At 39.6% G+C, this 26,355-nt stretch overlaps 1 protein-coding gene across 2 annotated transcripts in view; it reads left to right on the top strand.

Moving 5' to 3' along the window:
• The first annotated feature begins 14,703 nt into the window (after positions 1 to 14,703).
• Positions 14,704 to 26,355, top strand: part of LOC119771507 (SLX4 interacting protein) — a 55,696-nt gene continuing 44,044 nt past the window's right edge. Inside the window, exons 1-3 of one of the 2 annotated variants that reach the window (XM_038267540.1) lie at positions 14,704 to 14,751; positions 17,880 to 17,947; positions 18,309 to 18,346. In XM_038267540.1, the coding sequence (XP_038123468.1) occupies positions 18,320 to 18,346 (27 nt within the window). In that variant the 5' untranslated portion in view covers positions 14,704 to 14,751; positions 17,880 to 17,947; positions 18,309 to 18,319. The remainder of the gene's footprint in view (positions 14,752 to 17,879; positions 17,948 to 18,308; positions 18,347 to 26,355) is intronic. The other variant, XM_038267541.1, reaches the window with a different exon arrangement.

Below are 26,355 nucleotides of genomic sequence, written 5' to 3'. Positions count from 1 at the left end.
CACCAGGCCTCCTACACCATAAACATGTTTAAAAATCACAAGCCTTCCCTGTGTTAAGAATGCTTCCTCCCAAAGACTGACATAATTAGTTTAATATGTTTTTGTTTTTTTTACCAAAGGACACGGGGTTTTCCGCCGTTTTGCCAAAAATCCTCAAAATTCCCGCACGCCAACAGCCGGCGTTCCCTTTAGCCTAGCTGAGCTCTTATCCTATGTTTTTTCCCAAAAGGGGGGTTACCGTCGCCCCCCGCAGGTCTGAGAATCTTCTGCCCCCGGGGTTTGTAATGAAACTCCTTCCCCGGATATAACATAATAAAATAATGGTTAAATGCAATTATTATTCTTACAGCAGACACAACAATAATGTAGACTTTTCTTTCCTGCTTTCTCTATATGTCATAATGGATGCCCAGGACTTGGCAGGAAAAAATAAACACTCTGGAAACAATTCGTATATTTTGGTAGAAAGTTTAAATTGATGATTTGAAGAAGTATTGCTTGCATCTAATAAGAAAACATGACATGCTCTGGTGTTGTATTGCAATAAAAAAGGTCAGAAAGAATAAGTAATAAAACAAATTATGAGAACTAGAAAAGCCCTCGGAGAGGGCAGACCTCGGCCAAGCAGAGGATTGTGACTTAGTATAGCTAAAACTTGCACATGATCTGGATCATGACCAAATGCTGCCCTCACCTTCTTTATCCACTCTGTTTTCTTATTTGATCGAAAGATTGAGACTTTGAGCTGGCATGTTTTACCGTTCCTGTGTTTTTGTCTTCAGTATAATAGTTCTGGACTTTTTTGAGTCAGAAGCCGAAGCCGTCAATAATCACTGCTGCCACTTTTGGGGTTACGGGGGAACTGCTTGTTCCGCCAAATAATGTTAAAGGATCCTTTTAAAAAAATCCTCCATCTGGATTATGATGTGGATAATCACCAAAATTTGGATTGTTCCTTGGACATAGGTGCACATTTGGTAAAAAAAATGTTATTATCTGCTCATAACTTTTCAAGTTATCCTGTACACAGACAGACAAAACACAAATAAAACATAACCTTCTAGGTGGGGGTAATAAAAAACACCCTATTTACATTTACTCTTTTTTTTTCTTCATTTTTCTTACATTTTTACTCGTGTTGCACCGATACCGATACCAGTATCGGACGGGGCCCCGATACTGCCCTAAAATGGTGGTATCGGTATCGGCGAGTACCAACAAATAGGGCTCCGATACCATTTTGAGAGCCATAAGTTTATTCAACTATTGTCACCTATTCCAGGTAGGCAATACAAAGTTATAATGGATTCACTTTGTATTAGATTTTTTCCTGCTTCACAAAGGTAGACAGCAGCTTGACAAAGCCATGATGGCAATTATTTTACATTATTATGGTAACGGTATCGGCCGATACTGCACAGCCAGGTATCGGGTATTGGTATCGGGGCCAAGAAATGGCATCAGCGCAACACTAATTTTTACTCTAATTAGCATTGTTTTGTTGCATTAAAAAATGTCACAGAGAGAGCACCAAAGTTTATGTTATATAACAAAACCCGAAAAAGCATTTTGTAAAACTTTGTAAAACATATATTGACAATTATAAGTGGTAATTTCTACTTCTAGGGTACCAAAATTTGAAAATAAATATAATGTTTTTTCCCCAGTTCTAGAGTTTTAAAGCTACAGTGTGTAATAATTACAGGCATATAAATTCAGAAATTTAATATATTATACATAACTATGTTATTTATCATCACCTATGAGCTCAGCCTTTTAACCATAACATTTGCGTTGCCTTAGAATTCGTTATTTATAATTACATAGGAGCGGGTCTCGCAGCCATGGAGGCTGACATCTTTGCGCTACGGCAAGCGCAGAGGCAACAAACTAGCGATTGCGAGATCTCCCATGACGCTCGAAAATAACTACGGCAAGTTGAGAGAGATGAACTGAGACGGTACTGAACAGTAGATGGCAGTATTATGCCTGAGAAGCGTTTAGTCTGCCTGAAACCAAAGAAGAAGAAGAAGCAGGTATACTGCGCCTCGGTAACAAGAAAGGTAAACAAGGCGGCAGGCGTGAGTGACTTTGCAAACTGTTTGGCACTGTGTGGCCAAACATCAGACGAATGGAGGATCATGCCTACTCTGTATCACAACGAAAAGCGGCGGACACCGAACCCCCGTCATCTAAGAAGCGGAAACACGACGAGAATAAACGCAAGAGTGACAAGAAACGACAAAAAACACGGATCAACATTGGCACGGCATTTACACGATGGAAGTCACTGATGGAGGAAAAAGGTTTTCAAAGTGACGCTCAAGTTGCCAGTTTTCTCTTGGACAGGTAATTAATCCTACACACACAATTGTCTAATATCACTGCAGTTTTTGGAGTACAGGATGCTCAGACCTGTCTAAAACAATAACATGCTGCGTGATGATGCTGTTACTCTCCAGTATACTTATTCAGCAACGTCCCTGACGTTTCACAGGTAATGATTCAGTAATTTTCTGTAAAATAATTTTCTGGATATATACCTCGGTTACTTCTCTCCGGCTCCTTTGGAGATCTTCAAGCCTTTCCTCCTCTGCTCTCACCCCGCTGGCTCCCCTCTCTCGCCTGGCCCCAGCTGCACGCTCACCCCGGCCTCTCTGCCCTCTTCCTTTCCCTCTTCCTTGCCTTGTAACCCCCGTGCCACAAACAAGACTTGGACTCTGTAAACGGGGAATATATATTCTTCCAGCGAACACAATCTCGCTGTTAAACTAATGACTACAATTACTTCGTCTGTTTATATCACCATGCAAAGCAGCTCACCAAAACGTCACAACGACGTAGAAAAAATAACGGGTATATTTATTATCTTAAGTCTACATGAAATCTATACCCTACACAGACTAATGAAATACTATCTGTAAAATTATCTATGTAAACAAACCTCATCACTTGAGAAGGTAGGTGATGCGGACGTCGTGGAAGACATTTTGTCCCGTAACGCTCGCCGTACTGTTGGGGGGGAGAAGCGGTGGGGGGGAGACGTTCATGTTGCTGCAGTCTGCAGTCTGACCGCTAGATGTCGCTGAAAATTACACACTGTAGCTTTAACTTTGAGGACATAAATAAAATGTTGTCATTACAAGATTCTTAGATTATTCACGTCTAACTTCAATAGATTAAACATAAAGAGTTGATTTTCTACTGGAAACTGGAAAAGTTAGGAATCCAAGGTACATATCCTATTTTACATTATAGTTGTGTAAAGCATGCAACTGCACATCCACATTTTATGGTATTACATTATCCTTTCACATCCTACATTTTAGTGTCTTCTTCCTTTACAGCATGCTGTGCGATTGTGGAACCATGGGGATGGTAGGGTGGTCTCATGTTTTTCTTTGTTGAAAGAATCTCATAAAGAAAAAATAAAATCAGGCCAGAATTATCTAGTATAGAGATTCTGCTGCTTCCAGTTTGCTTCGACCCATGCATTGCCTTCCTAATTCAGGCAGTGTATTTTTTTCTCTTCCTCTGGTGTTACAGATGTTTGGAAAAGAAACATCTGTGACAGATGACAACTTCAGCTTTTGCTGACCTTTACTAAGCACACCTGTTCCTGGAAACAATCATCAACACATGCTAATGCCCATCCATAGTAAAGTCTCAGGGACATCTTTTTAAAGCCTGTCTAATTAAATCAGTCCATAAGTCTGTAAACCTGGGTGCAGAGATCTACCTTTGAGTTGTCATGATCTTTATGATGTACCTTTATAAAGAACCCAAAATAGAAGAAAACGTACGCTAACCCTATTTTTACCCGAGGGGAAATTTTATCCGCAAAGCTGCACAGAAAAAAAATATATATATTTATATGTATTTGTCTATGTAATTTCATACAAGGCTAATTCAGCATGGTGAACAGTTCTACATACAAATCAAATGAAATTAATGACAGTAGAAGGACAGGCAGCTCTGCCTCTTCCTGTTGGGGGACACCAGACAAGATCTTTTATTGACTTGCTTTTTACTTTATAAAATCTATTATGATGTTTTTTTCTTAGACTGTGTCTCTGAATAAAAATATGCATTACATTTTAAAAGGAACTGTGGTTCTTAGCATATGTTTTAGATCATTAGCTGTAGGTCTCTTTTCTCTAGAGCCTGGCTTTGGTGAGCTCCCTGTGAACTCTTCCAGTGCATTTTCAGTAGATGTCCTCTTTAAACGGGCTAAAGCTTGGTGTCTCTGCTGAGCACTATGCTCCTTGAGAACAGCCAAGTAAAATTCCGCCAAGTGTACTCACAGCTGCAAAACATTTCCTGATGCATTTCACCGACAGGTCAAAACTCTGGGACAGGAAAACTTATCTTAAAGCATATTTTTGACTGAGAAGACATACCAAATATAATCAATGAGCAAATTTTGTGTACCTGTATGTAATTTACTCTCAGGATGGATACAGCTGCAATGTAAAGGCCAAATATATATTTTTAAGTTTATTTGTTTGGGACAGACACACATTGACAAACTGAACAAGGATAGAATTAGTCCGAAAGGTTTAAAAGATCTACTGGCAAGGCTGGCAAATCTGTCTAGAGAACATGTCGTACTCTATTTACCTTTTATAGAATAGTTGCAGGCAGAAAAGCAAATTCTTGGGGGGAAAAAATCAAGAAAAACTATTTGCAGCTTGTCACAAACATATAGGGGATAAAGCAAGCATGCATATAAAGGTAATATAGTCTGATGGGACCCAAATTAAACTTTTTAGCCTTTACTGTATGCAGTGTGGGGAAAACTGGAACTGCAAATTACCTTGAACCTACAACTGACTTGGGAAAACATAGAGGAGGCCACATCATGCTGTGGGGTTGCTTGTCTAGTTTTATTGTAATGCAATTTCAAATTTCAGTGTAATGTACATTTCCATTGACCAATAAAGTTTATTATCTTATTATTCTCCATATCCTAAAAACAGAGAACGGAGCTAGCAATGATGGAAGAAAACCTCACATAATGCAAAAAGCCAAGACAGGGTCAGAGGTTCACCGTTCACCAGGAAAGATCAACAAAAAAACTTGAACAGCCAGAGATATGATGACATGGTTTAAAATTATGTATATGGTCAGGAATTAAAAATGTATGTGTACATAGTAGGGTTGTCAGAATACTATATTTTAAACTCAATATTAATAGCCAGGGAAATATTTGATACCATTTTTTATACCACTGAAATAGAAATTACAAATACTTAAATGCATAAAAAAAAAACTCACTTGGAAAAACTGCTTTTTTATGTATGGAGTATGGATAGTATGGATAATAGTATGGGTACTTTTTGAAGGATCAACCCCGTTGACAACTAAAGAACATAGGCTCTCTATCCAATCTTGCTGAGTTTCAGCTATTTTTATTGACAAATACCGTAGTAAAAAAATAACATTCTTTACATGTGCATAGCTGGTACAGACAAATAACTTGCTACATTAACAACAGCACAGGTTGTTCTGCCACAAAGCATTAACAAAGAGACTGGAACATGATGTTTATTACATTTATATTTAAAAGAAACTAAAATAAGGACAAAGGAACATTTTTATCCCCTGATTATTCCACCTTTCGTTTTTTTGGTGTCATATAAAATCCTAATTAAAAACAATGTTCTTGTGTGAAGAAAATTAAAAAGTTTAATGGTTATGAATACTTTTGCAAGTTTCCTGATATATGACAAGACAAGGCGGTGATAAGTCTGAGTAACAACATCCAAGGTACAGTATGACAAAAGTGGCAGATGTAGATTAAAATTAATTCAGGCTCCCATGGAATGATAAATGACCCTGGAGCATGTGAAAAAACATTAGTAAGCACAGAAAATGCTAGACTTGCATGGCAACTTGAATACCAAAGTATGTGTAAAACTGAGCTCTAGCTCCATCTACTGGTAGGTTAGAGCAAAAAGGGTGGCTCTTTGCCACTGTGCCTTTGAAAATGATCCAGTGAACATTTCATGAAAAACTCAATTGAACAAGGATTTGCAGGAGGTGTGAGAGCTCCTCAATCAATCATTTCACTTCAGGATTCCATCAGCATTTAAAGCAAAGTTCCAGTTAGTTGTAAGGCAGTCCATCTCTGTCACAGAAAATCTCAGGAGACAGCCTCTATGGGAGATTTTCTACAGTGCTTGGAAGATTTAAAAACCTGTCTTATGCTGACAAAATATTATAAATTGATTTTTTTTTTTTAAAGCTCTGCATGAAAGGACAAGCGAAGGAGATTTAAATTCAACAGCAATGGCTTTAATGTCTTTACAGTACTATAACTTTAAATTCCTTATAACCCATGTTCCATTTACAAATACGTTTTTAAAGGGAAAGTGATACATTTCCATCAATAAAGATCAAGATTGTCTCACAGGATGGTAAAATTTGCCATCTGTTCATATTTTAAATAAGCCAGCAGTCTTGACCACAGTGGTTGGCTCTCCAAGTGGCAGACAGAAGGAGACAAACTAACAGGCTTCCACAGCTGTTCAGATTTGGTTTCAAAGTCAGAACGACTGTTAATCAGCTTTCCCAAAAGTTAGCTGCAATCTGTGAGTCTACTTTTCCATATCACAGCTGGTATGCAATTGATCTCATACACTATTAGGTTCTGCAGAACCCTAAATAAAACTATCACAGTTTTTTTAAAAGACTCACTTATATTCATATTATGTGCGTGTGTGCACACGTTTTTTTTTTTTTATATATATATCTGTAGTCTCAGTACTTCGAAAGATGCATTCATGTAGTCTGAGTAGTAGGGAAATAAACGTTTCTTAAGATTTGCTCTCGGAACCTCATGAGCCAAATCATATTATGTAACCCCAAAGATGGAAGAATTCTCAGAACAAGTTAAATCCCTCCTAAGGTTTCTGGGAGGGAATCGTCATCTTGAAAGCTCTATTCTGAAAGAACACACTTTATTTACCTCCTGAGGCACAAACAGCCTCTGAGCACTTAGTACCACATGTTCCTGCAGTGCGACTACATTTGGGAAAGGGCATCAAGCAGGTATCTATGTTTCTACGTCATTGGCGTTGTTGCTTAGAAGCCTGAAGAGGAATAAAAGAGTTTTGAAGAGAGAATTAGAGACATTGAGTAAACCTGAGAAACAAAAAGTGAGTGTTACACCATTTTACAGACTATATCCTAAATACTCATGGTTCATTTTCAGGTGTCAAGGTATCCTATGGATGCTTAATACAAGCTTTCAAAACTGGCTAAGATTTATGCTACATTGCAACAGTTTTTCAAACATTTTTTATTTGCAGCATAAAGCACAGCTAAACCAGTATAGGTTATATTCTGTTCAATGTAAAATAGAATTTAAAATCCTCCTCCTAATTATATAAAGCCCTGCATAGCCAAGCTCCATCTTATATCAGAGATCTGATTGTTCCTTATGTTCCAAACAGAACACCATGCTTTCATGCTATAGGTTTACTAGTGGTACCTATTTCTGAATGTAGAATGGGAGGCTGATCTTTTAGTTATCTGGCTACTCTCCTGTGTCACCAACTACCTGTCATGATCTTGGTGCTGATGACTGGCGTAATTACTCATTTCATTTACCTGTCTAACTCCACCCTGTTTCTTGTCACTGTTCATGTGTGTCACCTGCTCCTACTTCTATTTAACCTGCCCTTTGTCCAGTCATCAGTGCCAGATTACTCCTGAGCCAGTGGGGAGAGTGTGCCAGAATTACCTTAGTGTTTCTAATTACCTGGTCTGCCTCTCAACTGCTGAATCCGCCTGTTCCCATCTGATCTTTTTGCCTGACATGTCTATGGACTGCTGCTGGATTTTGCCTGTTTTATGAACTTTGAGTTGTTTCCTGTCACTTTAGGAACCTTTTCGGACTCCTGATCTCCTGGCTCTGAATCCTGAGCATGTTCTCAACACCTGCTTTGGCTTCACTCTTTGACTTATGCTGCCCTCCTTCAACTGCCCGGATCAGGTCTCCTCCTTGTTCTCTGTCCTTTGGGGCTGTGGCGGCTGGGACACTCTGGGCAGTGCCTGCAGAATCTTGTGGGCACCCCGCAGGACGGATCCTACCTGGTTCTCTGGGCTTGGACTGAACTGTTAAACCAGGTTAGTGACTCAGATTCATAATCTTCCTCTGCTAGATTTACGTGGTCACTAACCTGTGTTTCCTTTCTGCAGAGGTTCCTGCCTTAGATGCTCTAGCCGCTGCTACTACAGATCTGCAAATTTTTTTGAATTTGATCTTTTTTCGAAAAATCTGTCTGCCTGCCTTGAATACAGGGTCCCCTGTTCTGAGCCTTGACACTACCAGTTTTTGTCCGTGAGGAAGACACCCTGTCTACTTTTGTCCTCCAGCAGTCTAAGCCTATAGTAGCATAACTATAGACATAGCTCAGGATAACCTGAGCCACTCTAACTATACGCCTTAAAAAGGAACATTTTATGCTTACACTTAAATGTAGTCAGGGTGTTTGCTCACGGAATAAAACTGATACTGGTAGTTGGTTACATAGGAGAGTAGCCTTATAACTAAAATATCTGCCTCCCAGTCTACTTTTACAAATTCTAGGAACCACTAGTAAACCTGCAGACTGAGAGAAAAGTTCTCTTTTGAGACAGAAGAAAGAAAAGCAGTGGAAAGGAAAGAGAACCTTTGGACTGAAACGGAAAGAGAAAAAAGAAAACAAAAAAGACAAAAAACCCATACTACCAGCAACAATGTCTAAAAAAAAGAAGAAGAAAGAAACTGTTCCTTGTGGGCAATCTACCTACAGGTGCTGGTCATAAAATTAGAATATCATGAAAAAGTAGATTGATTTCAGTAATTCCATTTAAAAAGTGAAACTTGTATATTATATTCATACATTACATACAAACTCATATATTTCAGATGTTTATTTTGTTTAATTTTGATGATTACAAATGACAACAAATGAAAATCTCAAATTCATCATATCAGAAAATTAGAATATTGTGAAAAGGTTCAAAATTGATGGCCCCTGGTGCCACACTCTAATCAGCTAATTAACTCAAACCACCTGCAAAAGCCTTTAAATGGTCTTTCAGTCTAGTTCTATAGGCTACACAATCATGGGGAAGACTGCTGACTTGACAGTTGTCCAAAAGACGACCATCGACACCTTGCACAAGGAGGGCAAGACACAAAAGGTCATCGCTAAAGAGGCTGGCTGTTCACAGAGCTCAGTGTCCAAGCACATTAATAGAGAGGCGAAGGGAAGGAAAAGATGTGGTCGAAAAAAGTGTACAAGCAAGAGAGATAACCGCACCCTGGAGAGGATTGTGAAACAAAACCCATTCAAAAATGTGGGGGAGATTCACAAAGAGTGGACTGCAGCTGGAGTGAGTGCTTCAAGAACCACCACACACAGACGTATGAAAGACATGGGTTTCTGCTGTCGCATTCCTTGTGTCAAGCCACTCTTGAACCACAGACAGCGTCAGAAGCGTCTAAAGAGAAACAGGACTGGACTGCTGGTGAGTGGTCCAAAGTCATGTTCTCTGATGAAAGTAAATTTTGCATTTCCTTTGGAAATCAAGGTCCCAGAGTCTGGAGGAAAAGAAGAGAGGCACTTCATCCACGTTGCTTGAAGTCCAGTGTAAAGTTTCCACAGTCAGTGATGGTTTGGGGTGCCATGTCATCTGCTGGTGTTGGTCCATTGTGTTTTCTGAGGTCCAGGGTCAACGCAGCCACATACCAGGAAGTTTTAGAGCACTTCATGCTTCCTGCAGCTGACCAACTTTTTGGAGATGCAGATTTCATTTTCCAACAGGACTTGGCACCTGCACACAGTGCCAAAGCTACCAGTACCTGGTTGAAGGACCATGGTATCCCTGTTCTTAATTGGCCAGCAAACTCTCCTGACCTTAACCCCATAGAAAATCTATGGGGTATTGTGAAGAAGAAGATGCAATACACCAGACCCAACAATTCAGAAGAGCTAAAAGCCACTATTAGAGCAACCTGGGCTATCATAACACCTGAGCAGTGCCACAGACTGATCGACACCATGCCACGCCGCATTGCTGCAGTAATACAGGCCAAAGGAGGCCCAACTAAATACTGAGTGCTGTACATGCTCATACTTTTCATGTTCATACTTTTCAGTTGGCCAACATTTCTATAAATCCTTTGTTTTTATTGGTCTTCAGTAATATTCTAATTTTCTGATATGATGAATTTGAGATTTTCATTTGTTGTCATTTGTAATCATCAAAATTAAACAAAATAAACATCTGAAATATATGAGTTTGTATGTAATGTATGAATATAATATACAAGTTTCACTTTTTAAATGGAATTACTGAAATCAATCTACTTTTTCATGATATTCTAATTTTATGACCAGCACCTGTATAGGAGCTCCTGCAAAAGGGCACAGGGAAAACAAAGGAACAAACAAGTGAAAAGAGCAACAGCAACAACACCGGTAGTAGTGAAGTTAGTGAGCTATTCAGAATTATGCAGCAGCTGTACGGAAGATTATGGAGCTGTATGTCTGAGTAACTGACTCTGCGTGTATGTGTGTGAAAGAATGAGAACCTGCTGCCCTGATTTCCAGATTGTACTCAGTTATAATGCAGAGGGGCCACCAGCTGAAGCCTCCCTCCCCAGTGCTCCAAAGAAGGCAGAAAACGCCTCTAGACCCGATCCCCCAGAGGCCACCCGAGCCCAAATCTCAGGGAGACAACTATAGAGACAACCGGGCACCACCCAGAAGGCAACAGGGAAACTCCCGCAGGGGAGCCCCCCACCACCCTAGGGTGGTGGGGAACCATGAGCGACAGCACACCTGCACCCACACGGCCCTGTCCCCCAGACACAGGCCGAAAGCCCAGCCCTGCAAGCCGGAGCACCATCGACCCTAAAGTTATCTAAAGTTTATCTTTTGCTTTCCAGTTCATGAGAACAATTTTCTTTGCAAGGCATAGCTACGTATGGATCATGTGAACTGACTTCCTTTCTATGTTGATGCCATTTAGATCACGAAGTATACACAGTTTGGGACATGAAGGAATACTGCACTGCCATCATATTGACAGTTGCTTGCAGACCTCCAACCAAACTTGTGCACAGGTGGACAGGACCATCCATCCATCCATCCATCCATCCATCCATCCATCCATCCATCCATCCATCCATCCATCCATCCATCAATCCATCCATCCATCCATCCATCCATCCATCTTCTGTCACGCTTATCATAAGTGGGGTCGCAAGGGGTGCTGGGGCCTATCTCCAGCTTTCTACGGGTGAGAGAAGGGGTACACCCTGGACAAATCACCAGTCCATCGCAGGGCAACACAGAGACCATAGGCGTAACTTCCTTAAGGACTGGTGTGGACATGTCCCCACCAATCTTGACCGGTAGGGGGACAGTCCCCACCAATATTTTGTACACGTATTTTGCTTTCGGTGCTGTGTATATCTGATTAAAACCCCATTCATTCCGCTCCTCAGAAAGAAAATAAAAAAAGTTCTCCCCGCTGCTCACCGTCCACAAACCCCGACAAAAAACTCAGAAAAAAGAATCTGTTGCCTCTCGCTTTCTCCCCATCACCCCCCTCCGCCCTCTCCCCATAACACCTGTCGCTTCCCTCCAAAAATGCTAACCCATTCAGGGACAGAAGTGGACTCAGACTTGCAGGTGAGAGGGACTTGTGGAAATATTAAGACCTAATTTTAGTCAGGAGAGACTTAAAGTAGTAAAAGAATAGAGAATAGTGTACAAATAAGTTAATACCGTATTTAAAATATAACTGAACCGTTGGAAAAAAAACTCAAACCACTCTTTTCCGGCCCTGTTATGTCAGCTACACTAGAGTCCTGCAACGGGTCGGGTACCCGCGAAAAATACATAAAAAAAAATAAACGGGTCGGGCGGATATTTTTTTAGTGCGGGCGGGTAGTTGGTGATTTTTTTTTATGCGTGTGTGTTGTTATGGACATCAGAAATGTAATATTAATCAGGCACTGGGTGCAGCGCAGCGTACAATAGCCTATGATGGGTTAACGGGTCGGGTTGCGGGTTAAATATCAACGGGTCGGGTTGCGGGTTCGGATTTGAATTCGATATTCGCGGGTGACGGGTCGGGTTCGGTAGTCATCCTAACGGGTTCGGGCGGGTGCGGGTCGGTAAAACTCGACCCGTGCAGGTCTCTAAGCTACACTACATTCAGTATCGTTGCCATAGAAACAGACAACAGCGCCAATATATCAGAATTATACTAAAACACACGCAAATAATTTCCCACATAAAAAACAGGACTTTCAGTCCATTACAGTTTTCCGTTTTTAGAGGGTTGTTTATTTTGCGTTTATTAAGTGATGGCTGTGGTATATTAGCTTTCACTGCTATAAGCTTTCGCAGCAGTGATTGATTAATTTAAACACCTGCTCTGCTGATGGTCTATCGGAGTTGGTGTTTAGGTTGAACATAAAGAATACCTTTTATTTGAAGCTTCTTGTAGCTACTGTTTTAATCCTGGCTTTACTTAAAACTTTTCCCTGACTTTGATAGTGTTGCCATTCAGTAGCAAGCACTGCGCCCCTTTTTCTTTTATATGTACATGTACATTTAAGATTTAGCGTGTTAAGTTGACAACTCATGAGCAAGCTGCTTTTTGCAATCTAGCAGGAAGGTAAGGATAGGATCTTGCAGGTGTGACGTCACTCTGCAGGGGGTCCAAAGATAAAAGATTTAAACAATTTTGGCATTGGAATTTCAGATTTAAGGGAGTTAGAAAGTTCACTTAGTAAAAGTGCAAATAATAAATCTGATTACCGATTACTTTTAAGCTGGTTGAACATACTGTACTGCGACAGACTGGTGACCTGTCCAGGGTGATCCCACCTCTCACCCAGAACATGGCTGGAGATATGCACCAGCACCTTCTGATCCCACTGAGGGATAAGGTTAAAGAAAATGGATGGTTGAACATAGTCCGCTCTCCCAGATTCTATCAAATCAGTATTGATACCCTGCTGGTGGATGTTCTTGACAGAAAGACGGAGTTGCTTAATCATATTCTGCTTTAGGCCCCATAAGATCTTGTCCGAGTCCTGGTTTAAAAGTAAATTAATTTTAAAAAGTGACCCAAAATTGACCGTCAAATGTTCTACAAAATTGATATATTTATTTGATTTCTTTGATTTGTACTGTCTGTTTAGATTTATGTGATATTTTTTGCACAAAATATATAAGTGAATATTGTAACAGTTATGTTTTCAACTGTAAGCATTAAATTGATAAATGTTAATTGCATTTTTTTGGCTTTATCCTTTCCAACAAAAAAAAAAGGCGTCGCACAGGTAGCTTCCTTTCCTTATGAGCCGTCCCCACCAACTTTCAACACAAAGTTACACCCTTGACAGAGACAGACAACCATTCATGCACACACTGCCACCTAAGGAGAATTTAGAGAAGCCAATAAACTTAAAGGGGAACGCCTTTTTTTTTTTTACATTGGGCTCTTGATTTTACGTTATTACATCATGTTCTACTCACCCATATGAGTTTTGTGTAACACAAACAAATTTTCTGAACTTCACCCACCGTCACCCCCTCTTAACCTCACGGCCCAAGACTCTAGGTTCCCATTACGCTACGGCTTCCCACCACCAGTTTCCGGGCCCTGATAATAAATCTCCTAAGCTATTCATCCAAGCACTCTTCATCAATCAGCATCAAGTCTGCAGGTGGGCTCAAGCGCCAAAGAACTGTTAATTCACAACAAATAAACTTATTACTAATCACATTTTCTTTGTCTGTATGAGTCTCTCCAGGTTGATATTATTGAAATAATGGTTCAACCCCTCCTGAAGGCAACATAGTCCTTCCTTAGGACTGTCAATCATGATACTATGTCCTTTGTAACAACACCCCCTGTGCAAAATAGGAGTCAAAGTGAAAGTGGAAGGATAAAAAACTTAGATTTTCTTCAAAATACTTCCAGAATGAAATAAATATTTTATCTAAGCCAGAAAAAAAAACTTTGAACGCTTCTTTATTTAAAATTTTTTTGGATGATTTTTGTTGTTGTTGTTGTTTTCTTATTTCTTACAAAACATTCAGTTTTAAATTTCCTATTTATTTTTTCAATTAAAAAAATCCCTTTTTTCATTAACAAAACTTTTGGCCCTAAAGCTTCACAGTATTGATTGATGCCTAAATGGATCAACTGTATCAAGACATGCAAATGCTTTTAACAGTATTGATCTGATATTGTAAGTTACATTTTAGGTTTAATAAGGTGAAATATTCGTTTTTCTAATGTCAAAGATATCAAAATGGACATAATTGCTGTAACTAAAATGAACTTTTTATTGTATATAAAAACGATAAATCTGTAAGTATAAATGTTTGTGATTTTTCGAATGTACCCTACTCTCACTCAAGCTAAAATTATGAATTTGCCACTCACAAAATGGCGTCTGTGTTGACGCGCTAAATCAAGGGTCCTAAGCGAACCATTTGTCGCAGTTTCTTTAAATTGCGCCGTTTATCTTCGCTGACTTCTGTTAAAGGCAAGAATTTTGTTTTCTGTACTTTTTTTATATTTAGGCTAGCCATTTTCCCTACTAAAGGCGTTTCGAGATATAGAAATATGTATGTCTATGTTTTAACAAGTGTGGCAGTTGTTGATAACAAAAGGAAATGACGTCATCTTCCGTGGCCTCCACATATATTTTCAAAACGGTTGGCGGTAGGTTATTTTTCATCTATATCTTTAATTTTAGGCATGTTCCATTTAAGTTTTGTTATATCCTAGCGTGGAATTGATAAATAATGGTTATGTAACCTCGCCAAATGGCGGAGATATGTCGCTTATGAGGATAGTTTATTAAAGCGAAAAATATGAGTTCAAAATTACAACATGCCAGCTCATTTAGTCCTAATATTTTATGCATTTCATATATTTACTTGTATTGGAAGTAATCCAGTGACCGTAACTCAGTTCCACAGCGTTCAATTTCAACTTCTATCAAGGAGGTTAAACTGTTCAACATTAGAAAAAAAGTTTTGTTGTCACTTAGGAACTTGCTTTGGAGATAAGGTGCTACCCATAGTCAAACATACAGTTGACATAAATAAATATGCATAAAGTGTGGGGAAAAGGGGCAAGCTATACAGTATTGGTATTAGAATAGAGACTAATAGTGCAACTTTTTGCAGAGGAAGATGACAGTGATCGAAAAAAAAAATACAATATTGACAATTTGAAATGAAAAAGTGTTCATATGTATTGAGATATTTGTGTTGTTTGCATAAATAACATTACATGTCATTGAAATATTTAGCCAGATGAACCATGTCTGACAACTACAGATGATCAATACAGACATAAATTAAACTCCAAATGGTAAAAGTTGCAAACTGATGGAAGTACAGATAAAAACAATGGGATAAAAGTAGAAAACTAGACATCGTTTACTGTTATCATGGCCATGTTTGCAAAATCAATATTCTAAATTTCCTAAGGACTCATTTTGATGCAAATAGAAAGGCCTTTACCTGGGGCTTCAGTTTTATGACAGTTTCTCAGGTTAAGTCAAGCTTATGTAGAGAGGAAAAATAGGCTCTCTTTTTTTGTCTGTCACGACTATAGTTGAGAGTAAGAACCTAATCATACTTTTAAACCAAGAACTTGACCTTTTGGCTCAACTTGACTCTTATTCACTGTGATAATTCAGCAGCCACATCTCTGCAGACAAAGCTTAAAGCTACAGTGTGTAATAATTACAGGCATATAAATTCAGAAATTTAATATATTATACATAACTATGTTATTTATCATCACCTATGAGCTCAGCCTTTTAACCATAACATTTGCGTTGCCTTAGAATTCGTTATTTATAATTACATAGGAGCGGGTCTCGCAGCCATGGAGGCTGACATCTTTGCGCTACGGCAGCGCAGAGGCAACAAACTAGCGATTGCGAGATCTCCCATGACGCTCGAAAATAACTACGGCAAGTTGAGAGAGATGAACTGAGACGGTACTGAACAGTAGATGGCAGTATTATGCCTGAGAAGCGTTTAGTCTGCCTGAAACCAAAGAAGAAGAAGAAGCAGGTATACTGCGCCTCGGTAACAAGAAAGGTAAACAAGGCGGCAGGCGTGAGTGACTTTGCAAACTGTTTGGCACTGTGTGGCCAAACATCAGACGAATGGAGGATCATGCCTACTCTGTATCACAACGAAAAGCGGCGGACACCGAACCCCCGTCATCTAAGAAGCGGAAACACGACGAGAATAAACGCAAGAGTGACAAGAAACGACAAAAAACACGGATCAACATTGGCACGGCATTTACACGATGGAAGTCACTGATGGAGGAAAAAGGTTTTCAAAGTGACGCTCAAGTTGCCAGTTTTCTCTTGGACAGGTAATTAATCCTATACACACAATTGTCTAATATCACTGCAGTTTTTGGAGTACAGGATGCTCAGACCTGTCTAAAACAATAACATGCTGCGTGATGATGCTGTTACTCTCCAGTATACTTATTCAGCAACGTCCCTGACGTTTCACAGGTAATGATTCAGTAATTTTCTGTAAAATAATTTTCTGGATATATACCTCGGTTACTTCTCTCCAGCTCCTTTGGAGATCTTCAAGCCTTTCCTCCTCTGCTCTCACCCCGCTGGCTCCCCTCTCTCGCCTGGCCCCAGCTGCACGCTCACCCCGGCCTCTCTGCCCTCTTCCTTTCCCTCTTCCTTGCCTTGTAACCCCCGTGCCACAAACAAGACTTGGACTCTGTAAACGGGGAATATATATTCTTCCAGCGAACACAATCTCGCTGTTAAACTAATGACTACAATTACTTCGTCTGTTTATATCACCATGCAAAGCAGCTCACCAAAACGTCACAACGACGTAGAAAAAATAACGGGTATATTTATTATCTTAAGTCTACATGAAATCTATACCCTACACAGACTAATGAAATACTATCTGTAAAATTATCTATGTAAACAAACCTCATCACTTGAGAAGGTAGGTGATGCGGACGTCGTGGAAGACATTTTGTCCCGTAACGCTCGCCGTACTGTTGGGGGGGAGAAGCGGTGGGGGGGAGACGTTCATGTTGCTGCAGTCTGACCGCTAGATGTCGCTGAAAATTACACACTGTAGCTTTAAGACCATTATCTCCTATAAGAAGATAAGAAAAGATTTACTCTCCACTGCTTGAGGCAGACACTGATGCCCAACTTATTAAAGCGATCCTCCCTTTTCTTGTTTGGAGCAACAGCCTTAGAGAAACTGACTCATTCTGTTGCAAGCTGCTTAAGTGCATCTTACAGATCATGACTTGCACATGATAACAACTTTACATAAGATAGATTCCGAATCAATGCTCACTACATTCAAAGTGTGTGATCTGAGTCAATTTAATGTGAACCAGAAACAAGTTTAAAAAGTGTCGAGAATGTCAATGAAAAGGCTCGGCTGAGTTAGTCTGCTTTAGGAGGCCCCCTGGAGTCCCTTGAAGCTTTTCCTGGTATGTCCCACTGAAAAGAGTCCCCTGGTCACACTCAGAAATCACTAGAAGGACTGTGTCTCTCTTTTGGCTTTGGAACACCTGATGATCCCCAAGAACTAGCTCAAGAGTGTCCCAGAAAGAGGATGATTTCTCTTGGAGCAGTTAACTACTAGATCCAGCCTCATGAATGCAAGAGGTCAATCTAGATGTGAAACTACAAAACAGTTTCTTGTGTTATGTTGGTAATGATGTGAACTGTTTTAGTTTGGCAGATTCCAGAGTAGTGTGTCCTTCACCAGAGTCCATTTCTCAGAATAATCTATTGCCTTTTTTGTGTCTTTTGAAAGGATTAAGTAGATGGGGAATAACCAAGGCCATATTCTACAGTATAACTTCAAACTGGATCTCTTCTAAGGTGAGTTCCTAACAAACATAATGAATATTATGCAAGACAAACTATATTTTCAAGACTTTTTACTTATTGTTTTCAGTCCTTACTTGAGATACCCATTTAAAGTTTTCTTTCTTTAAACAAAGAAAAATAAAAGATGCTTCTGTGTTATTGATAGCTTAAAAATAGATTGGAATACTTCAGTCTATTTAAAAAAATAAATAAAATGTTAGATTTGTAACTAATCAAAGCACCTTAAAAAAGTGAAGTTTCTCTATGCTGAAGAGCTACCTCTATGAGAGCTATGAATATGATGCTTCAAGACTGTGTCAGAAACCTTTAGCCGATAGTTTGGGCATAATCCAAGCTGTGTGCTTCTTTTCAGGCAGTGAAGAAATGGCTCCCTTCAAGTTTGTCATTAAGGTACGTAGAAAGAAACACAAACCAGCCAACCCCTGTATCCTAATCTCAGTTTGATGCTAGGGAGCATGTCTACTGTGTAAAATTTGGGGCAATAATAATAATAATATGCATAAATTTCTATCCTTGAACACCTTGCAAGACATAAAAATGTCTTCCAGATAAAGAATAAGTTAAAAAATATCTTGTTTTGAAGATGATATCAGGATTAATGGTTTTTATGCATGTAACTGACCAACAACTATGCTATGGTTTGGAGTGATTACTCTTTAGTTAGTTGGATAAAAATAGTTTTTTTTTTTTTTAGGAAATTTCCAACTTGCTTCTATTCATTGGTTTTAAAGAACTGTATAGCTCAGCAAGTGATATTATCTAGGGTATGCATTTAATCTTTTGTTTTTTTTTAACTCATGACATTTGAACCGAAAACATGCCTTTCAGGAAGCTGCCATGACTCATAGTGTTCTGCTTAAACCAAAGAAAAGTTTTGCAAAATCCCTGAGCCTGGATAAAGTAACTGTTTATTTTGCTAACATTTACAGTGTTTAAATAGAGTCCCTTGTGAAAGTATGCAGAGACCGTGAACCTTTCCACTTTTCATCGCATTACAACCAGGAGTTAGAATAATTTTGTGTTTTAGGACTAAAAGTTGTGCCAAGCTTGATGAGATTTAGTGTTTGTTTGTTTTTTCATTTATCAAGTCAGCCCCGCCGAGTCATTATTGTTTAGAATTTACCCTTTTTGCTGTAACTACCTCTGGCTGACCTCGCCTGTCATTGTACCTGGACCCCAGTATGTTTTTAGTTATGCTGTAATGTTTCAATCTTCAATAAAAAAAAAAGGGTCGATGTGCCGTGAGATGTTGGGAGTTAGAGATCAGGGCTGCAACTAGCAATTATTTTCAAATAGATTAATCCATCAAAAATGTTTTTGTGTTTTTTTTTTTTTTTTATTAATAATCAAATAGCCAAAGATTCTTTAAAGAAGACTGTACAACATTAAACCAGGTGAAACTCAAACTCTTCCACTTGATAAGTTCTTAATGGAGCATACTGATAGATGAAAAGTTTGATCTTAAATTATCTTAAATGCAAAATGTTTCTATATTTTTATTTTTATTTTTTTTACAATTTTTTTGTAATTACCTCTCTAAGTGGGTCGGTCTGTCAGCTAAAGACATGTTTTACAGTCTCTATACTCCAGTCAACGATTTTATCAAGTCAGCCCCGCCGAGTCATTATTGTTTAGAATTTACCTTTTTTGCTGTAACTACCTCTGGCTGACCTCCAGTTAACGATTAATCAATTGCTAAATTAGTTAATGCGGTTGTTTCAGCCCTACTAGAGATTGTTACCAAAACCTGCTTAAAACTCCACTACAAGTTGCTCCTTATCCTGTCTGCTGTTTTCCTTTGTTTTTTCATTCTGTTTATCCACTAATGCTTTTTAACTATCCTTTGAAGCCTTTACAGCACAGCTGGATTTATGAGATTAAACTACACACATGTGGACTAATTTACTAATTGGTTTGGATCTGGTTGACTGCTGTGGATTTTTCGGGGGTATCTTAGTAGAGGAGGCTGATTATAAGTTGGAGTTTCCCTTGTTTTATTTTTTTTGTATTTTTTGTTAGCTTATAGAGTCATGTATGATTTCCTAGTTACTTAAGATTGAGTGTTTCATCAACAAAATATATTTCAGCAATGGATATACTTCACTCAACAAAATATATTGAGGGGCTTTACTGAAGGGTGAAAAAGTAAAACGTAAATGAATAGCTTTATAATCCCCGTAGCAAGCAAAGCAGCTCCCAAACCTTTCATTTTCCTTTGTATTCAGGATTTTTCTTTTCTTGAATGCATTTTTCTGTTGTCCACTAGAGGGAGGTAAATATGTATTTTTCAGCTCTCTGATCTCCTTTTGCCAGTCTGCACTGACTGCCCCTGGAGGCTTTTGTTAATGGGCTCAAACATCCAGCGCAGAGGAAACTTGCTCTATTACTAAAAGGCATGCAGTTCATCCTCAGTCTGTCTCTCTCTCAGGAATAATGCACATCAGATGTTTTTGTTAAGTGCAGGGAAAGCTGTTTCTCTCTCCTTTTGTTGATGTTTCATTTATTGAGAGGATTGGGTGAGGGCTGCCGACATTCACGCTGATCCCTCACATCCTCCATGATAGCACGTGTGCCTATTTGAGCAGTTATTGGATTCACTCTCTGATACGTTTCATATGCATGCCTGCATAGGAGTTAACCCACCACCACCCCCGCTGGCTGGTTGTGGGAGAGTAAAACCCTGAAGGTTCGAGGAATGTTCCGTCCCACTTGGCACATAATGATACTGTTGTTAGTCGGCCTGAGAAAATGCGCACAGCCTCCACCACTCTTAACCAGCTAACCACGGACAAGTATGTTAAAATGAATCAGTCCAAACAAAAGCAGCCAAGGCTCCGTACGTGACCTCTGTTTCACAAAATAAGGTTCTTATTGAATTGAATTCTTCAAAAATCTACTGACTTGTTTCTTTGCTTAGAGATAGATAATTATCAAAGGATTCCTGAGTAATGTGAATGGATTCTTTGCCTCACTGAGAAGGCTGTTGGGTTTTTTTATGATTTTGTCTCCTGAAGTGTTTTTAAAGCTGCTCCCTCAGTGGAACTGCAGGAGGTTGTGGTATGCTCCTTCTTAAAAGGGCTTAGACTATATGGTGACCGACCTGCCCCTCCTCAGACCTCCCGAAAAGGGGCCTGCAGGCTAAAAACATGATCCACCGATGTGCTTGCTTGTCTGGCAGGATGTTGCTGCAGCAGATCTGCCTTCTATTAGCATTATTCACTGCTGACTTTCCAGCCACCCAGAGCTGATGTCTGAGACCAACACACACACACACACCTCCACAAGCACACCTAAGTGTTTTAAGAAACAAAACCGTTTGAGTTATCACAGAACAGTTTTTAATGTCAGAGGTTTATGTGCTGCGTAGTGTTGTCACTCTGTAGATGAGCTCATAGTGGACCACACATCATGCCTCTGTGCAAAATCTTTGAGATTTGCAACCAGAAACATCTTGACAGATACAGGTTCAAGAAACACACAAAAAACAACAAAAAAGTCGTAGAAAAGTTCGTCTTTTTGTTGCAAATAATGGTGCCTTTTCTTGTGCTTTGATCAAATCTCTACTTTCACAGCTGTAACTCTTTGGGGTATCTCCAGACCAGCTTTGCACAATGACGGATTAAAATCCTTGCTTTCTTCACATTTATTTACTTTAATCGGAATCCTTGGATCTATGTTTCGAGTCATTGTCCTAGTGGAATGCCTGATGCATTCTTACTGGGTTTATATTAAAGTTACCCTATATTTTACTTCATCTTTTATCCCAACACCCTTGACTAGCTTTCCTATCGTTGCACCATGATGCCACCACCCTGTTTTGGTGCTGGGATTGTGTCTACAGGGTTGTTTTTTCCTCTTGTTGATCTTCCATATAGATCCAGTCATTCTAAAAATAGTATTGGGAGATTGTCATGGATTTTATTCATGGATGCATGAGTAAAATAAACAAAAATGCACATCACCACCATATCTTTTGCCTCACAACTTACTACTATGTTCATGTCAGCAGGAATCCATCTGATCAAATCCATTTGATGTTTGGGATTTACTATTGCAAAGTGATGCATATTTGAGAAGTATTTCCAGCATATTATTTCTATCTACTAATTTCTCCAGGATGTGTCTGCTTTAGTTTTGTTTGCTGAGTGTTACCTGGAGATATTCCTGTCTGTTCTTGCTGCTGAAATTCCACTCTTGGGTTGCGTCTCTTTTTTTTTTTTTCATCAAATAAATCAGGTGTGCTAACGTTTAAATGAATGAATGAATGAGATTTTTTCCACTCTGACAGAACTCTTCTGTTCATTGTGTTTTGAGAACAGGTCACTTGTAAATAAGCCTCAAGTTTTACTACTTAAAATGTGGCTGTTTAAAGATAGGAAAGAGGAAAAGTTTTTCTTTTCAAGGGGAAACCCAGGTGACTCATTGCAGAGAGAGAGAGGGCTGGGAATGAGGCAAATAAAGCCAGAAAGCAGGTCTGTCAAGCCTGCACTTCTAAAGAGCTCCCCTGGGTTCTTTGCAGATTGCAAAGAGAGAGAGAGGGAGTCAGAAAAGAGAGACACAAAGGCAGAGTGGGAGAGATGCAAGTTTTATTGAGTGAGACTGCATCCCCAGCCCCTTCCCTCCCAGTGTAAACATCTGCGGCTGGTTAGTGTTAGCCTCTGAGCTAAGTGCAGTCCGAGAAGGTCTGGTTCTTATACTGCGCGATAGTGATGGAAAAGGGCAGCGAGGTGGGGAGGCAGTGAGGTTGCTTCCAGATTTTGGGCCCCGTGCCCATCTCGAAGCGGCTCAGTTAGGACGATGGGAAGCTGGGTCTGGGAGACAGATAAGGGAAGGTGGAGAGTGTTCTGGGAACTGAGACTGATATAGACCAGAACTCCAAGGAGCAGAAAAGGAAAAGAAGCATCAGAAAGTTTAAGTCAGGACGTGTTTACTACTTGCAGAGAGTACTAAGAAGAGTCTTCATTGCCTTCAAAAACTATTCATGCCACTTAACCTTCAATAATTGTCCTTATTTTCACTACATTCAATTTATTTTCCTGGGCTTTTATGTGGCAGACCAACACATACTGGTGAAAGTGGAAAGAGATGATGCATTATTGTGCAGATTATCTGAATTCAGCTCTGTTTTCTCTGTTGACCTAAAATAAAAAAAAGAAGTGCCGCCAGCTATCTTCAGTAGTCACCTAGTAACCAAACCCAACCTGTGTGTGAATTAATCACTGCATGAATCTTGGCTATGTCCTGCCACTTTAAGGTATCTCCCTTGCTATGCAGATTAATCAAATGGCCAAACTGCCTCTCTGGGATACAGGTGAGCGCAACAGAACTCTGCTGAAGCCGGGCATACACTGCAATATTTTCAATAGTTGCATGCAGCTACAGCTCAAACTGTATGAAGAAACCGCAGGGTTTCATTTACAGCTCACGATTCATGTTCTTACACTGTGCGGCGCGACGCTCTGATGGGACCTTACGACGGCGGACTGAATTTCAAACATGTTCGATTTTCTCCCGACCTTAAGGTTCCTGATTGGGAGGTGGTTGTAAGAAGCTAATCGCCCCTCGTTACCTGCTATAAACTACATGATGCACGATTAAGCTGAACGTCGGCCCGATTCTCGCACGACTGGAGAATCGTCACGAAATGGGCCAAAACAAATCGTACAGTGTTTTCACTAGCCTAAGTTCATATTTGAGAGAAGTGTGTTGACACAGAGGTGCCTCTAAATGCTGCAGGAGCCCTTTTCTGTTAAAGGCCTTCCAGGATTGTTGGAGAGCATCAAAAGTTGCTCATCTGTAAGTAGAGTATGGCACATTTAAAAACCAAACAAGGCAGTGAGATCCACCTTAGCTGACAGGGAAGATAATTGGAGCATAAGCTGAGGAAACAGCCCAATAATTGGTAACTCTGGAGGAGCTACACAGCTTAGGTAAAAAATATTTGTTATCCATTCCACGATTTTGGTCTTTTTTAAAGCAAGAAGAAAGCTGTCTGTTAAAATAACACCATGAGAAGCAGTTAAACTTGGCCACAGCAAATATGGAAGAGACCGCTGGGCTGAACTAAGACTAGAACTCTTTAGCCTGAGTGTTAGAAACTGACTCTCTACATCGCCTTGGACACATCATCCCCCTTGTGAAATATGGTGGCCTTTCTATAGCAGGAGCAGAGAAGCCGGCCTGAGTTGATGGGAAGATGTGTGAAGATTAATTTTGGCCAAACTTGGGAGATGATCTGATAGACTTACAACAAGACAGCAGCCCTGGGCATGTAGTCAGAGCCATGTGTGAGAATGGCCTTATCAAAGTCTGCAGCCAAATCTATTTGAGAATCAGTAACAATAATGTTCAGATCTCATGGAGCTTGAAGTGTTTTACAAGGAGGAATGGGCCAATGTTTTAGTCTGTAGACATGCAAAGCTGGGGAAAACATACCTCAAAAGACTTGCAGCAAATAGTTCTACAGAGTATTCACTAAGGGAGGTGTAAATGTGTACCCTTATCAACGTTTTATGGTTATTTTGCCAACCACGACAAAATGAAACATTTTGTCAACCAACCTTTATATACCTTGTTTTTTCAGCTTTGTGTTGGTATACCACATAAAGTTCTTGTAGAAATAATGCTTTTGAAAAACACTGTGTATTTGTCCTTTCTAAACCTCTTTTTTTTCTTTCTCGGGGGTAATATTGATCACTTTAACAGCAAGGACGCAAAGTATAAAGAAGGTAAGCTTAGCCTGCGGGAAGTCTCGGTCCTATTCATCTATTCTGTGACAGCACACAAAAGATGGCACAATAAAGGATTTGGTATTAAGTAGCCCCGTTGCTTCCTCAGCCTCTGCTCAGGAGTTTTGAAGGCCTGTCCAGGACAGAGAACAAAGCAATCCTGGTCTGAATAGATCAACTTCCTTTACAACTTACTGCCTTATCAAAACAACAACAGTTGCTATGAGACTTTTAAATATCTAACCGGATGTACAACAAACAAAACAAAACTTAAAATGTGTAGGATTTATTAAGAAAGGGACCGAATGCTGTTTTTAAAACTGAAGCGCATATTTTCTATTGAAATTAGTTTTAGTGTTGTTTTTTTATATTCATTCTAAAAGACAGGATATTTTCTTTTTCTTTTACAAAACTGCTTAATGAATGCAAATCCTTTGCAGTGTACATCGTTATCTCATTAGGGTCTGCAGGGAGATCTTGCTTAGCCCTCATAGGGGATATGCAAGGGTTTATAGGGTCACAGGTCATGGCATAGTTCAGCCAGGAGACCACTGGTCACTCTTTGTGCTGGGAGTTGACAGAATTAGCCCACATGATCAGATTGTGGTTAGAGCCTTTGTGTAAAATTAGATTTGGCTGTTTTTGTGTTATCTACCCCACTCGACACAATTGTCCTTTAAAAAGAAAAGGTTCAGCAGCTGGGCATAATCAGTACAGTCTCAGTTTAAGAATAGACACTTTTGCAATAAATCTATTCCTTTCCAAAACTGGCACTTTTTGCTTTGCAAATTAATTGGTTTCTCATTAGGATGATTGCATTAGTGAGCATTCCTGACTAACTTCCCCCATTTCTGAGAGGCCTGCAGGATCACATGCTGCTTTGTGCAAGGGGCCAGACCACCGTTGATCATCAACATCCAGTTCCCAGTTGGGTCTCATCTCCTGTTCTAATGTGATAACAGGAACCTTGGTCCCAGCCTTTACTTGATGTCTGAATTTCAGTCCCATAACACTCAATAAGAGGCACAGAAAACAAGTTAGCTTGCGCCACCTCCTCATCAATGTTAAATTGTACTTGATAACAGACTTTACATTAAAACAAATAAACAATGTTTTTATTTACATACATTTTGCGCTTTTTCCCTTTAATTGCAACATATGTCTTAACTGCTGTGGCTAAAAAACTAATTATTCTTTTAGTGGCAAAGATAGGAAAACAATTTGTATGAAATAAACTTTTGATTTCATAACTATATTTAATTTGTGACTCTGACCCATTGTACCTTAGCTTCCTTAAAGGAATAGTACACCCAAAACATGATTAGCCTTCATTTTCTACTCACCCCCATGCTGAACAACACCCTGGAGTACTTTTTTGATATCTCAAATGCATCTGGAGATCTGGGAGGCTTCTTGCTGTCTGCTGACATTCAAATAATGGAGGTCTATGGTGCCCGAGGCAGAAAGGTCCATAAAAGTCCACAAAAAACGTGTCAATATTCCTCCATACTGCTCGTCCAATGTATTCCAAGTGTCCTGAGTGGGTAGCATCCAGAATTTACTCGAAACGAAGTCATTTAGAATGTTTTTAGAGCATAAACAGTAGTGTATAGGATTTCCTGAAAGCGCGCACATCTGCCGGCTTCCGTAGCGTCGTAAACACGCATGTGC

Source organism: Cyprinodon tularosa, unplaced genomic scaffold (assembly GCF_016077235.1).
Source record: "Cyprinodon tularosa strain WSP-4 unplaced genomic scaffold, ASM1607723v1 ctg676, whole genome shotgun sequence".
NCBI classification, from domain to species: Eukaryota; Metazoa; Chordata; class Actinopteri; order Cyprinodontiformes; family Cyprinodontidae; genus Cyprinodon; species Cyprinodon tularosa.
The sequence above is the reverse complement of the archived record's forward strand: the minus strand, read 5'-3'. Positions and strand labels throughout refer to the sequence as shown.